The sequence below is a fragment of the Parasteatoda tepidariorum genome, chromosome 1 (assembly GCF_982258835.1).
Source record: "Parasteatoda tepidariorum strain Cologne lab strain chromosome 1, Ptep-v5.0, whole genome shotgun sequence".
Lineage (NCBI taxonomy): Eukaryota > Metazoa > Arthropoda > Arachnida > Araneae > Theridiidae > Parasteatoda > Parasteatoda tepidariorum.
Window position 1 is genome coordinate 77,715,482 of NC_141755.1, and position 15,236 is coordinate 77,730,717.

General features: G+C 33.9%; 1 protein-coding gene across 3 annotated transcripts; it reads left to right on the plus strand.

The window, feature by feature from the left end:
* The first annotated feature begins 6,811 nt into the window (after positions 1 to 6,811).
* Positions 6,812 to 13,672, plus strand: LOC107442923 (univin). Of its 3 annotated transcripts, none has more exons than XM_016056611.5 (2): positions 6,812 to 7,229; positions 12,723 to 13,672. In XM_016056611.5, the coding sequence occupies exons 1-2, from the start codon at positions 7,031 to 7,033 to the stop codon at positions 13,556 to 13,558; spliced, it is 1,035 nt and encodes a 344-aa protein (XP_015912097.3). In that variant the 5' UTR covers positions 6,812 to 7,030; the 3' UTR covers positions 13,559 to 13,672. The 3 variants fall into 3 exon arrangements, with proteins under 3 accessions (XP_015912097.3, XP_071035684.2, XP_042903582.2); XM_071179583.2 differs by having other exon boundaries at positions 6,870 to 6,888; XM_043047648.3 differs by having other exon boundaries at positions 6,875 to 7,233.
* Positions 13,673 to 15,236: the final 1,564 nt, after the last annotated feature.

The following is a 15,236-nucleotide window of genomic DNA, read 5'->3' on the forward strand; positions in this document are numbered from 1 at the left end:
GAGTTATTACTCTCGAGTTCTTCATATTTTAAGGGTTAAGATCTAAGGGACATACTTAGAGTTAAAACCCTGTGTGTGTTTCTCCTTTTCGAATCTTGTTTTAAAGTGAAAAGACAAAGGATGTCTTATTATATTATTGAAATTTAACATAGGATGATTTCTCTGCAAGTTTAGGAAGTATGTCAAACTAATCAAAAGGCTGATACAGTAATCTTTTTTTAACTAATTGCATTTATATTTCGTTCGCAGTTTATTTCCCGTTGTATGTCAAAAACTTAAATACAGATGTTTTCAAAAATTTAGCACATGTACTTACAACTTTCTCACACATATATTTGTACACTTTAAAATCTCATGACTGAAAGATCGGGGCAAAGATCGTTTCATAAAAGACCTTTTCAATGTAAGTCATTCGCATTTGTTTCACATGAATGTAGAGCTACAAAAACTTTCTATAGTTAGCCTGACGACAATGGGTCCTTATCTGTTGACCTTATCCACTATCCAACTAGTTGTTTTTAATCCTAGTTTCTCTGCTAATCGTTAAAATACACTTGGTTCAATATCTAAGTTAGTGTTTCCAAAACTTATGACTTTTGTGTACCCTTTCTAAATTTTTCGTGACGCTGTGTACTACTAATTAAAAAATAAATGTATTTTTTACTATAAAAATTTCGCAAAAGTTAAAAATCACAACTAGCTGCCGACATCACTAATTATTAACTGTTGGCTCTGCAAAAAATAGCCAATAGAAAAATACGTAATCGTAAATTTTCATGGCTGGCTTTGTCTTTAAATGAAATTTCTTGAAATTTTCGTTTGTTGCAATATACTTCGGTGCAGGTCATCGGGCTACCGAAGCGGGAGTGCCATCCCCTCCGCAGAGGATCAAAATTGTGATGGCATGTCTTCGGATCATCCTCAGGGATGTTTCCCAGACCGTCGCCAATAGCCCATTGTGCAGCTCTAGTGCGACGTAAATGAACAACAACAACAGCAAGATATTTCGCATAAGGACGCGTACCCCCGTTAAACTTTTCCCGTACCCATGGGGGTACGCGTACCACACTTTAGGAAACACTGATCTAAGGGAATCGAGGCGATTTGCGGACGAACTTATTCCTCGCTCATGATATCTCTTCCCGAACTTACATTCATTTGTCGATATACATATGCATACGCATGCATACATACATACATATGCATACATAAGCTTTTGTGATCAGCTCAAGGAATTACTTATAGGCCATTGTTAAATTGAAGAACTAATAAAACATATTACGAAAGGATAGGATTTACAAGGTTACGACAGGGTTCGAACACGCTAACCCTCCCACCCTCCAGTTGTTCAAACCGCTTGTTGATATTAACTCTTTGCCTCGCTGTATGTAGACTCTCAGCCTCCTAAATTTTTCTTAACGTGACTATAGTATGTTTGATCTCAGATGCTATAGTAAAAAACATACTTTCCTCTCAATAAACAAACAATACTCTACTCTTACTTCAGTCCTAAAATACGAAAATACAAAAAATTCTAAAAAATATTTTGTAAACTGCGTTTAAAAGTAAAAACATTTTTCCATCTTAAGAAAGAATTATTTTTTTCATTATTAACCTACATATTATGTTAGTCTAACAAAAACAGCGCTGAAAAGCATAGTACTTTATTTGGTTATTTAATGTTATACATGCAAAGGCATACTTGTGTGCCCATTGCAAAGGACGGATAAAAAACAATTCAAGTTTAAAAAAAAACAGATAGAAGAAGATAGGTAGGTAGGTGGGTACTTTATTTACATCACACTAGAGCTGCTCAAAGGGCTATTGGTGACGGTCTGGGAAACATCCCTGAGGATGATCCGACAAAACAAATTAGAGAAGGATATCACAAAGATTCGAACCCGTTACCCCTCACACTGCAGAGCGTCTGGTGGAACGGCGAGACCACATTGGCTAGGGAAACTCCACAGGGCAAACAAATTAAAAGCTATGTAGGAACTTACTACGGCCGCATAAGGTAAAACTTTCCAGTTTAACCTATCAACATCATTTGTTGTTGCTGTTGTTGTAGTTCATTTACGTCGCACTAGAGCTGCACAATGGGCAATTGGTGACGGTCTGGGAAACATCCCTGAGGATGATCCGACAAAACAAATTAGAGAAGGACATCACAAAGATTCGAACCCGTTACCCCTCACACTGCAGAGCGTCTGGTGGAACGGCGAGACCACATTGGCTAGGGAAACTCCACAGGGCAAACAAATTAACAACTATGTAGGAACTTACTACGGCCGCATAAGGTAAAACTTTCCAGTTTAACCTATCAACATCATTTGTTGTTGCTGTTGTTGTAGTTCATTTACGTCGCACTAGAGCTGCACAATGGGCAATTGGTGACGGTCTGGGAAACATCCCTGAGGATGATCCGACAAAACAAATTGGAGAAGGACATCACAAAGATTCGAACCCGTTACCCCTCACACTGCAGAGCGTCTGGTGGAACGGCGAGACCACATTGGCTAGGGAAACTCCACAGGGCAAACAAATTAACAACTATGTAGGAACTTACTACGGCCGCATAAGGTAAAACTTTCCAGTTTAACCTATCAACATCATTTGTTGTTGCTGCTGTTGTAGTTCATTTACGTCGCACTAGAGCTGCACAATGGGCAATTGGTGACGGTCTGGGAAACATCCCTGAGGATGATCCGACAAAACAAATTAGAGAAGGACATCACAAAGATTCGAACCCGTTACCCCTCACACTGCAGAGCGTCTGGTGGAACGGCGAGACCACATTGGCTAGGGAAACTCCACAGGGCAAACAAATTAACAACTATGTAGGAACTTACTACGGCCGCATAAGGTAAAACTTTCCAGTTTAACCTATCAACATCATTTGTTGTTGCTGCTGTTGTAGTTCATTTACGTCGCACTAGAGCTGCACAATGGGCAATTGGTGACGGTCTGGGAAACATCCCTGAGGATGATCCGACAAAACAAATTAGAGAAGGACATCACAAAGATTCGAACCCGTTACCCCTCACACTGCAGAGCGTCTGGTGGAACGGCGAGACCACATTGGCTAGGGAAACTCCACAGGGCAAACAAATTAACAACTATGTAGGAACTTACTACGGCCGCATAAGGTAAAACTTTCCAGTTTAACCTATCAACATCATTTGTTGTTGCTGCTGTTGTAGTTCATTTACGTCGCACTAGAGCTGCACAATGGGCAATTGGTGACGGTCTGGGAAACATCCCTGAGGATGATCCGACAAAACAAATTAGAGAAGGACATCACAAAGATTCGAACCCGTTACCCCTCACACTGCAGAGCGTCTGGTGGAACGGCGAGACCACATTGGCTAGGGAAACTCCACAGGGCAAACAAATTAACAACTATGTAGGAACTTACTACGGCCGCATAAGGTAAAACTTTCCAGTTTAACCTATCAACATCATTTGTTGTTGCTGCTGTTGTAGTTCATTTACGTCGCACTAGAGCTGCACAATGGGCAATTGGTGACGGTCTGGGAAACATCCCTGAGGATGATCCGACAAAACAAATTAGAGAAGGACATCACAAAGATTCGAACCCGTTACCCCTCACACTGCAGAGCGTCTGGTGGAACGGCGAGACCACATTGGCTAGGGAAACTCCACAGGGCAAACAAATTAACAACTATGTAGGAACTTACTACGGCCGCATAAGGTAAAACTTTCCAGTTTAACCTATCAACATCATTTGTTGTTGCTGCTGTTGTAGTTCATTTACGTCGCACTAGAGCTGCACAATGGGCAATTGGTGACGGTCTGGGAAACATCCCTGAGGATGATCCGACAAAACAAATTAGAGAAGGACATCACAAAGATTCGAACCCGTTACCCCTCACACTGCAGAGCGTCTGGTGGAACGGCGAGACCTCATTGGCTAGGGAAACTCCACAGGGCAAACAAATTAACAACTATGTAGGAACTTACTACGGCCGCATAAGGTAAAACTTTCCAGTTTAACCTATCAACATCATTTGTTGTTGCTGCTGTTGTAGTTCATTTACGTCGCACTAGAGCTGCACAATGGGCAATTGGTGACGGTCTGGGAAACATCCCTGAGGATGATCCGACAAAACAAATTAGAGAAGGACATCACAAAGATTCGAACCCGTTACCCCTCACCATATATGGCAGTACTTTTACTTTCGTTACTTGTACCGCCGGTCCAAGTAAAAAGTACGTACTTTTACTTGTATTTCGTTACTTTTTAAATTTAGTACTTTTACTTGTACTTTCGTTACTTTTTTAGGGAAAAAGTACAAGTATTTGTAACGGAAACATCGAATGAAATCGTTACTTTTTTCTAAAACTCGGTAAGCTTTCTAAAAAAAAAAGAAATTAAATTTAAAAATAAATGCTTATGTTTTTTTAATTTATAAAATTAATGTGCAATATTATGTTAAAATTAATGTGCATTCACAGCTAACTTCGTGTTTAAATACTTTCTGTTTCAACTTATACTGCACATTCAATTATTTTTTACTAGCTCAAAGATCACAAAGCTATCTGAAACCCCGTGTTTGCTTTGCTTATGTTTGTGCTTTTAAAACGCGTTTCTAAAGAGTAAAATAATTTTAAATCAATGGTAATTTAAATAAATAAAAATAATAAATTAAAATTAAAATCAATAGATAAAATTTCTTTTTCGTGCAAATCTATAAAAAGTTTGATACTAAAATTATATTTGATTTTAAAATTATATTATACGATTATATTTTAAAATTATATTATAATATTCTTCGAATTTAAAAATAAATTAATATCCATAACTTTCAAAATTAAAAACAATTAAATAAATAACAACAATTTTGCAAAAACATTAAAGAACATAAGAATATTATTCAATAAAATTTTAGGTTACTTTGAATTTTCGATTTCCCAGAAATGTACTTTTAAGTCGTTACTTTTTTTGTTTAGTACTTGTACTTTTACTTGTACTTTTTACTCGCTACTTTTTAAAATAAGAACTTTTTACTTTTTGCTCGTTACTTTTTTTAAAAATACTTGTACTTTTACTCGTTACTTATTAAAAGTAACGTTGCCATATATGCCCCTCACATTGCAAAGCGTCTGGTGGAACGGCGAGACCACATTGGCTAGGGAAACTCCACAGGGCAAACAAATTAACAACTATGTAGGAACTTACTACGGCCGCATAAGGTAAAACTTTCCAGTTTAACCTATCAACATCATTTGTTGTTGTTGTTGTAGTGCATTTACGTCGCACTAGAGCTGCACAATGGGCAATTGGTGACGGTCTGGGAAACATCCCTGAGGATGATCCGACAAAACAAATTAGAGAAGGACATCACAAAGATTCGAACCCGTTACCCCTCACACTGCAGAGCGTCTGGTGGAACGGCGAGACCACATTGGCTAGGGAAACTCCACAGGGCAAACAAATTAACAACTATGTAGGAACTTACTACGGCCGCATAGGGTAAAACTTTCCAGTTTAACCTATCAACATCATTTGTTGTTGTTGTAGTTCATTTACGTCGCACTAGAGCTGCACAATGGGCAATTGGTGACGGTCTGGGAAACATCCCTGAGGATGATCCGACAAAACAAATTAGAGAAGGACATCACAAAGATTCGAACCCGTTACCCCTCACACTGCAGAGCGTCTGGTAGAACGGCGAGACCACATTGGCTAGGGAAACTCCACAGAGCAAACAAATTAACAACTATGTAGGAACTTACTACGGCCGCATATGGTAAAACTTTCCAGTTTAATCTATCAACATCATTTGTTGTTGTTGTTGTAGTTCATTTACGTTGCACTAGAGCTGCACAATGGGCAATTGGTGACGGTCTGGGAAACATCCCTGAGGATGATTCGACAAAACAAATTAGAGAAGGACATCACAAAGATTCGAAACCGTTACCCTGACACTGCAGAGCGTCTGGTGGAACGGCGAGACCACATTGGCTAGGGAAACTCCACAGAGCAAACAAATTAACAACTATGTAGGAACTTACTACGGCCGCATAGGGTAAAACCTTCCAGTTTAACCTATCAACATCATTTGTTGTTGTTGTTGTAGTTCATTAACGTCGCACTAGAGCTGCACAATGGGCAATTGGTGACGGTCTGGGAAACATCCCTGAGGATGATCCGACAAAACAAATTAGAGAAGGACATCACAAAGATTCGAACCCGTTACCCCTCACACTGCAGAGCGTCTGGTGGAACGGCGAGACCACATTGGCAAGGGAAACTCCACAGGGCAAACAAATTAACAACTATGTAGGAACTTACTACGGCCGCATATGGTAAAACTTTCCAGTTTAACCTATCAACATCATTTGTTGTTGTTGCTGTTGTTGTAGTTCATTTACGTCGCACTAGAGCTGCACAATGGGCAATTGGTGACGGTCTGGGAAACATCCCTGAGGATGATCCGACAAAACAAATTGGAGAAGGACATCACAAAGATTCGAACCCGTTACCCCTCACACTGCAGAGCGTCTGGTGGAACGGCGAGACCACATTGGCTAGGGAAACTCCACAGGGCAAACAAATTAACAACTATGTAGGAACTTACTACGGCGGCATATGGTAAAACTTTCCAGTTTAACCTATCAACATCATTTGTTGTTGTTGTCGTAGTTCATTTACGTCGCACTAGAGCTGCACAATGGGCTATTGGCGACGGTCTGGGAAACATCCCTGAGGATGATCCGAACAACAAACAAGACATGCCATCCTTGTTAATATCATCAAATCCTTGTTAATATCACTCATCAAGCCAGATTTTCCTTTAAACAAAGCAGAAAATCTAGCATTTGACAATTTCCGGTTCCGGTTTTAAAAGAATCCGGACGAATGTATTGAGAGTTATGTTTCGGTCATTAATTTTTAGCTCTTTTATTTTCTCCAAAAATTATCATTTTTCACTGGCTGTGTAACTTCAGAATTTTAAGTACATGGTTCATATATTAAAAAAAAAAATCTTTTTATCATTGCAAAATGCAAAAAATGCGGTATTTTATATTTTTGACCTTGTTTACACTTTCAACTTGCGTTTTTGATTTTGACGACGATTTTTATGATCCGAAAAGAGAAACTTTATTGAAAAGTATACCCGTATCTATTAAGCGTCTTTATACTGAGTGGTCAGAGAAAACAAAATGTGTGGATCGTATTTTACGTAGCACACAGGCTACCAGTAAGTAAGAAAATTTCTATAATTATTTATTTCAAAATCTATTTTTATACGTTTTAATTTAAAAATCGGGTTTATTCTTCAATAGTTTAAGGTTCAATTTTCATATATACATGTTTTATAAAACGTGACGTGCATACTCTATGAGCTAGGTTAATTCTATTTTTAAATTTAAAAACGTCATTCTTACAAATGCTAGTTATACTAGGTCATATATTATTATCTCATATTTTTATGTCATATATTATGTATGTTAAATGTCATATTTTGAACGTTACAACTTTAAAATTCTTAAATAAATACGATAATATAAATTAGGTTTATAAGTTTTGTCGTACGAGATATAATAAAGAAACACTTTTTTGTTTTTTCCAACTCAACAGGTATTTTTTTACAGATTTTAAGAATACATCTCTACTAATAAATTTGAATCACAAAATATTTGCTAGCAAATTTTGAAATTTAAGTTAAAATTAAAACTTATTTTACTAAACTTGTAACAACAAAATAACCATGAAATTTATGTTATTTTAAGTTAGAATTTAATAGTTTGTAGCATTAAAAATATGATATTTCATGGGTGAAATATATATGTTACCGGCAAAGTTTGATATCCGGCATTTCATAGAATGCCTAGGCATTTTATATAATGCCTAAACTAGCTGGCAATGTATGAAACGATTTATATTTCACACATTTCCTAGGCATTCTATAGAATGCCAAATGAAAAACCGGCAAAGTATAAAATACATCTCCGATTCGCCAAGGATTCGTCAAAGGTATGTGTAAAACTAAGTGCTAAAATGTGAACTGTATTGGCGTAAAAAATGTAATGAATAATTTTTTATATAAACATTTTGTTTCCCTTAATAAGAAAGGCATAAATTATGTTTTGTTCAACTTTCATTTTTCTTCACGTATTTTGAATAAATTTTTTTTAATGGCACTCTTATTAGTTTTTCAGAATAACATTTTTATTTTTGAGAAATGCACATTATTTACAAAAAACCTCATCAGAACGGTTTTTTCATACTTTGCCCAAATAGCATTTGCCATTCTATAGAATGCCTAGGTATTATATACAATGCCTAGGGAAAGTATGTAATACTTCTCAGATTTTACACCTTGCCTAAAAACATCAGGCATTATATACAATGCCTAGGCATTCCATAGAATGCCGGCGTTTCATACTTTGCCGGTAATATATACATATTAAAAAAAAAAGCTCAAGGAGAAAAAGGCAATATAAAACTTTATTTTCTCATGAAACTTATCAATTATTGATTTAATCATTAAATGTGAAATTTTTTTTTGAAATTTTTTTTTTTGCAAAATATAGTTTGGAAATTTTATGCCTAAGCATATAATGAAATTATCGACTGACCACATGAGCATTAAAATATTTGAATTTGTCTTCATTCAAAGCAAATTTTTTTTACCGTTCGAATTTACTCTCTATTAATCAATTCATTACTTAATTTCCCAGCAACTTAGCCTTCAGTTTAAATTTTTATTTCCAGTAATAGTTTTGTAAAAAAAAATAAATAAATTAAATAAATGCTATAAAATTTATTAAAAAAAATCCAAAAAAAGTTTTTATTTCTAACATAATACCCTCTGTTATTTACAATGAAATAGAAAATACTGAAATTGCAAGTAGCTTATTCAGTAAGCAAGAAATCAAATTGATAGATAGAAAATAAAAATTCATAGATACTTACACAACAGCATTTATAAGCCTTCTCATTACTGCCAATTTCATTACTGCCGCTTCCAGTTATGGCAGAAGATCAAGGTGGCCTTATTTATTTCGGACTCACTGTATGTAAGAGCAAATCGTTAAAAAATAGTAAAAATTTAAAGAATATATTTAAAAAAAAATTACTGAGATGCTTTTCCTTTTTTATCAAAGAACAAATGAGAAAGCAGAAAAAAAAAGATATTTATTACGAGGGAAACTACAAAAGTAAGGTATCTTTTATTTTAAAAACGCAAATATTCTATTCTATAATTTTTACATTATTTTAAACGTTGAAAGTTTCTCTTTTTTTTTACATCGTCACAAATTCTATTGATTTTATAGGTGTTAAAATAATTTTTCTGAATCAAATTGTTTCCAAATAAAAAGATTCGGTTGTTGATCATACTTACTTTTTAAATAAATTATTCTACATATCCATTTCGTTTTGCCCCCTGTATATTTACTTTCTTGTAAACGGATGTACATCGGGTTACCCTCGTGATTTTTACTCACTTTATTGTTTTTATTATTGTAATTATTACAACAAATTTAATTCAATCGATAAAACGATAATGTTCACGTGATCGACGATAATGTTTAAGTGAAATTTGGAGATACTCACACGACTTTTTTTTTTTTTAATTTTCGTTTTTTAAAGTTATTATTTTATTTTCGTCGTCAAAAAGTTCAAAAAAAAAACAAATTCAGAACTTTTTTTTTGGATTTACTTAACCCTCTTTCATATGCTGTATAATCATTTTATTTATTTTTTTGTGAAAAATCGTTTGAAATAAGGCAAAATTAGATAGGATAAAACCACAAAATCTTTCAACACATACTTAAATATCATGAATAGAAATTTCTTGCAGATTTTTTTTCTTCGTAATTTAACTCTAAGAAATATAATTTTTATTCTCATTAACTGAGAAGTATATTAAGTACAGCAAATAAAAAGTTTTTTTTTCCTCCCATGACGCTGAATATAAATATCAAGACATTAAGGTTCCATTAGCTGTTGTTGAATTAGTCAGCATTCCCATCACCAAATTCGAAATGTTTCGACTATCCACCCCCGTGTTTTTTGGATAATAAAGCAACGGGACTGGATAATACTTGGTATGTCTAATAATGATAAAAAAAAAAAGCTATTCTATACACACACAGATATATATATCTATATATATATTGCCACCGGTTGTTCTAGTTGTTGCTTCAAAAATATTCCATCTATTCCTAAATAACAGAGTACCATCATTTCGAACACTATAATAAACTCCAGTGGAATACTTTTTTTTTTCTTCTGTCCGTTAAGTGGTCTGTGCCTGATACTGTAATTTCTTACGCAGAAGAGCAGAAATTTTTTTTTCTTGCATATTTGACGAAACAAGAGAATTGAAAAGGAGCAGGTGATGCAAGGGAGGTGGTTTGGTCGTCCTAATAGCAAACGCCCGCGCCGTCATTTTTAACCTTCCCCATGAGGGTTAATCTGTTTGGCATTTGAACTTTTTGGAATTTTTAGAAGTGATGGAAAGAATTTTAATCTGTTTTCTAACATAGCCTCTGTTTAGAACAACTTGCATGGCCTTGAGCGTTTTTATACCAAACTTCTATGCCAAGTAATTAAAATTCGAAGCATAATAATGATTGCATAAGGCGTGTGCTAAAAAGTCAAGTGTAAGTTTCGGAAATATTGAAACAATTTTATGGTAAAAAAAGTCAGTTAAAGGGTAGAATTTACCAGTATGTAGTAAAATTCCTTTCGTGCATGAGATTATTAGATTATTCTCTTCGCAAAACAAAAATAACACTAAAAAGTTCTGACAGAGTTCTCTTAAAAGCCTTAAAAGATACTTCCAGCGACAAAAAATATTGCTTCGAAATTTTAATTATTTATATACCAGGAATTAGATTAATAAATACATCTCAAACACACAGCATTTTAAAGGCACGCTGATAAAGTAGAACAGCTGTCAACAAATATAATAGTAATTATAATATTAGATAATAAAAAAAAGTGAAACCTTCTCTAAATAGTTCGTTGAAGGACCATAGAGGACCATACCAAAGAATATAGAGGTATATTCTATATTCTCTTCCCTCTATATTCTTTGACCATACCACGGGAGAAACTTTTCGTCTCAAATTCTCTTTCACCTCTATGACAAATTTAAAATAAAGAAAAAGCGAGTTTAGGCAAACCTAGAATAGGCCACGAAGTTTCCAATTGCTGAAAAAAAAAGTTTCAAAATATGAGAATGCAAACAAATTATTGGAAGAGAACTTCTCCATTGCGTAATCCTAAGTTCTCATAATTTATTTTTATTTCTATATATTAAAAATTTCTTTTCAGTATTTGAAACTTCTTAGTTTACTCCAGGTTTGCTTGAACTCACTTTTTCTGTACTTAAAATTTTAAATTAGGTTACGGAGGGGAAAGAGAATATGCAAAGAAAAGTTTCTCCCGTAGTACGCTGTCCTCTTAACTTCCCAGGCAAGCCGATAACCATTGATCGAAATTAGGTAGGTCTCAAGGCACTATTGGGGATTCATTTAGCAATTTACAGCACTTACACCCTTGTGCAAATTAATTGAAACAAACTCAATAAATTCAGAAATCTGAGAGAAAATGCTATTTTATTTAAATTTATACGAACTCAAAAATTTTTAGTACATAATATGATCTTCACGACACTTTATTAACATTTGGACACGATTCGGCATGGATTCCACTAATTTTTTACAGTCATTTATAATATTTGTGTCCTTGTACCACACATGAATTAACGCCGTGATTAGCTTCTCCATAGTTGTACAGTCTATATTTAATAGGCGATTCTTGCATATGGCCCAGAGATTCTCAATTGGATTGATATCCGGAGAGTTCCCTGGCCATTCCAATGTCTCAATTTGATTCTATGACATGAATTTCTTGACAATTTTGGACGTATGGCAAGGAGCTAAATCCTGTTGAAAAATCCCTGTTCCATCAGGGTATCGTTTCTTCAACTCTGGAACAACTTTTTTACCCAGAATAGTAATGTACTGCTCAGAACGCATCATACCGTCAATAGGCTGCAAAGGTCCAACCCCATTGTAACCGAAACAACCCCAAAACATCTTCTTTAAAAAACACGAAAAAAAAGTTTGTTTCAATTAATTTGCACAAGGGTGTACACACAATCAGGATTCGAAAAATTACAAATGATTCGTTTTTAAACCGTCATTGAGCAGCAGACTCAATTTTCAGTTTACGACTACTAATGTTCAACTCCGTAGCCTTTTAATATAGAACCCAATCCAAAAGACAAGGGAACTCCTGGATTAAGTATTTGAAGAAATTTGCCTTCACGGAGCACTTTTTGAGGGCACAAATCAACATTTGCGTTACATGGAGAGTGAAAACATGAAAAGCTCCTCCGGTCCATCTACCACTGAGGATAGTTTTCGTTAGCACTGTGGCCGGGTTATCTTATCAACCAGTCATCACTGGGATTCGAACCCGGGTCACCTCATTGGGAGACGAGCTCTCTATCCCCTGATTTCCCACTGCTACAAATGGGGTTTGAAAATACTAAAGCAGGTAACACAACGTCCTAATCATCAACTTTGTTCTGTTACAACTTATTGACAGCATTGCAAAGAGGTGAAGCCTAAAGTAGCCATTACAATTCTTTTCTCTGTATGCCTTTATATTTTAAAACTTATTTAGGAATGAAATTCTTTGATGTTTTGTAACAATCTCCTTTGCATTTCAGTTAAAACAAAGACATTCCAATGGTTTATCTATAAAGTTCGAATGCCTCGTCGGATGAGTCCAGTGTTAGAAGCCCAATTGCTACTGGAATTCTACAAGACCTCGAACTTCTCGCGAGTTCTCAACTATGATTACGGTATCGAATTGCACTCCTTGGATCACAAAACTGAAACTCGATTCATCATATCCAGTGAGAAGTATGCAAGTGGAAACGTGGCAGAATTATTCTTCAACATTACAAGCATCTACCAAGAAAAGAAGAAGTCGAACAGAAACTTTATCCGACTTCGATTTCGGTTCTTGCGATTTCCAGTCGACAATAAGCCTCCTCCAATTGACCAGGATGAAGACGAGTTTACTTTTAGAAATATCAAAGCCTTCCTTGTTACCCATGAGGACAATGAAGATTGTCAATCCTCCTATAGGGAGGTAAACTTGCAATCGCGAAGAGTTGTAAAAATTGCCGAACAATCTTCAATGTTGAGGGCATTCCATCGCCCTAATCTCTATCCTGTTGATAATTCGATGCACCCCTGTCGTCTTATGGATTGGTTTGTTTCTTTTCATAGCATCGGATGGAGTTCATTTATAGTAGCACCATCTCGGGTAAATGCTCGTGCCTGTACTGGAATCTGTGGGTTTCCCATGAAAGTAAATTCAACGGAACATGCTATTGTGCAAACGCTTGTTTCAATTCGAAATAATCGAAACACTTCTGCTAGCTGTGTACCTGTTGCTACAAAGCCTACGGCGCTATTGTTGTTCGATGACTCAGACGATAGCATTTACATTTCCACCTTTCCTGATATGATTGCAAGTAGCTGTGGATGTCGATAATATTTAGTTGAATAGAAAAAATGAATCAGATTTGTTAACCTATGAAAACTCAACTTGTAAATTATCAGAACATTTTAAAATTATTTTATTAATAAATAAACATTATGAAGAATATTTTATTGATAGTATTTATTTCCTGAAAAACTACAAAACTATATATATATATATATATGGGTCATTCTCACGAAAACTGTCATTTTTCAGTTCATAAAATCCAAAAAAGTAAAGTGAATAAAAAGCTCTGAAACTTTTTATATTAATAGAAATATGTAATGGCATTATAAAGAAAGTATATATCCTATAAATTATACTTGATATTTAAATTAATTAATTTTTAAATAATTAATTTATAATTAATTAATTTATAATAATTAATAATTAATTAATTTGATAAATAAATTAATTAATTTAATAAATTTATTTATTAATTTTTTAATTTATTTTTCAAATTAATTAATAAGTAAATTAATTATTTTCACTATTTAAAAAGTGAGGGAATGACACTAATAGTGAGGGAATGATATTTTATTTTAATACATGTTTTTATCTAAGTTACATCTACCTAAAGTTTGAAAATGATAACATACTAAGTATATCTAATATTTATTATAATTTAGTCTTATATATTTAATAGTTTTTACAGGTTTGGGAAATAAAATTGGCTGGCACGATTGAACAAAAAAAAAATTGATAATATACTCATCTTGAATCATTCCCTCACTTCAGCGTCATTCCCTCACTTTTTACACTAGTGAGGGAATGACGAATTCAGTAAAATTTAAAAATAACAGTTAGGCCTAATTAATTTCTGAAGTCAATCACATACAATTATATTCATACAAGAAAGCAACATATAATTATCCACTTTCTTGATGAAGTTGTATTTTATTTTACTCTAAAAAATGACACGAGGGAATGATAAATGTAAAAAATTTTACCTGGTTTGATTCATTCAAATTTATTCCACAGCAAAGCTTCTTTAAGTTGAAGATGGAAACATACTGCAATTTTGTTCTATGATGCCAGTTGTTAACTTCTGAAGTTTTTATTAAAATATTTTTATTCTAAGAAGATTGCAGGTGATAAGAACATTGTTGTGAGGGAATGACGCGAAACACTGGGGACAAAGTTTAAAATAGTGCTGTGTTAATATTTTTATCAGAAATTAAATATAAAATTGATTTTCTGAATTCTATATTTCAGTATTCTGAAATAAAAAACACGAATTTGTAAAAAAAAAAATTTTATTTCAGAAACAATTTTTTTCTTTTTTTAAATCAGCAGTGGGGACAAGTGAGGGAATGACATATTGGTATATTTTAATTACCTAAAATAAATAAAAAATAAAAATTGATAATTTTATTTTTATTCTTTTGTTAGCTTGCATTCCGAAGGACACTTTCCCCAAATTTTTTTTTTCGTAAGCTGTAAAACAAACATAAAATATACTGGGGACATGAAAATGACTGTTTTTGTGAGAATGACCCATGTATATATATATATATATATATATATATATATATATATATATATATATATATATATATATATATATATATATATATATATATATATATATATATATATATATATAGTATGTAATAAAACTTGCGACTTTTGTTATAAGTAATATAAATTTTAATTTTCTAAATTTAAATTCAGTTATAAGTTAATGAAA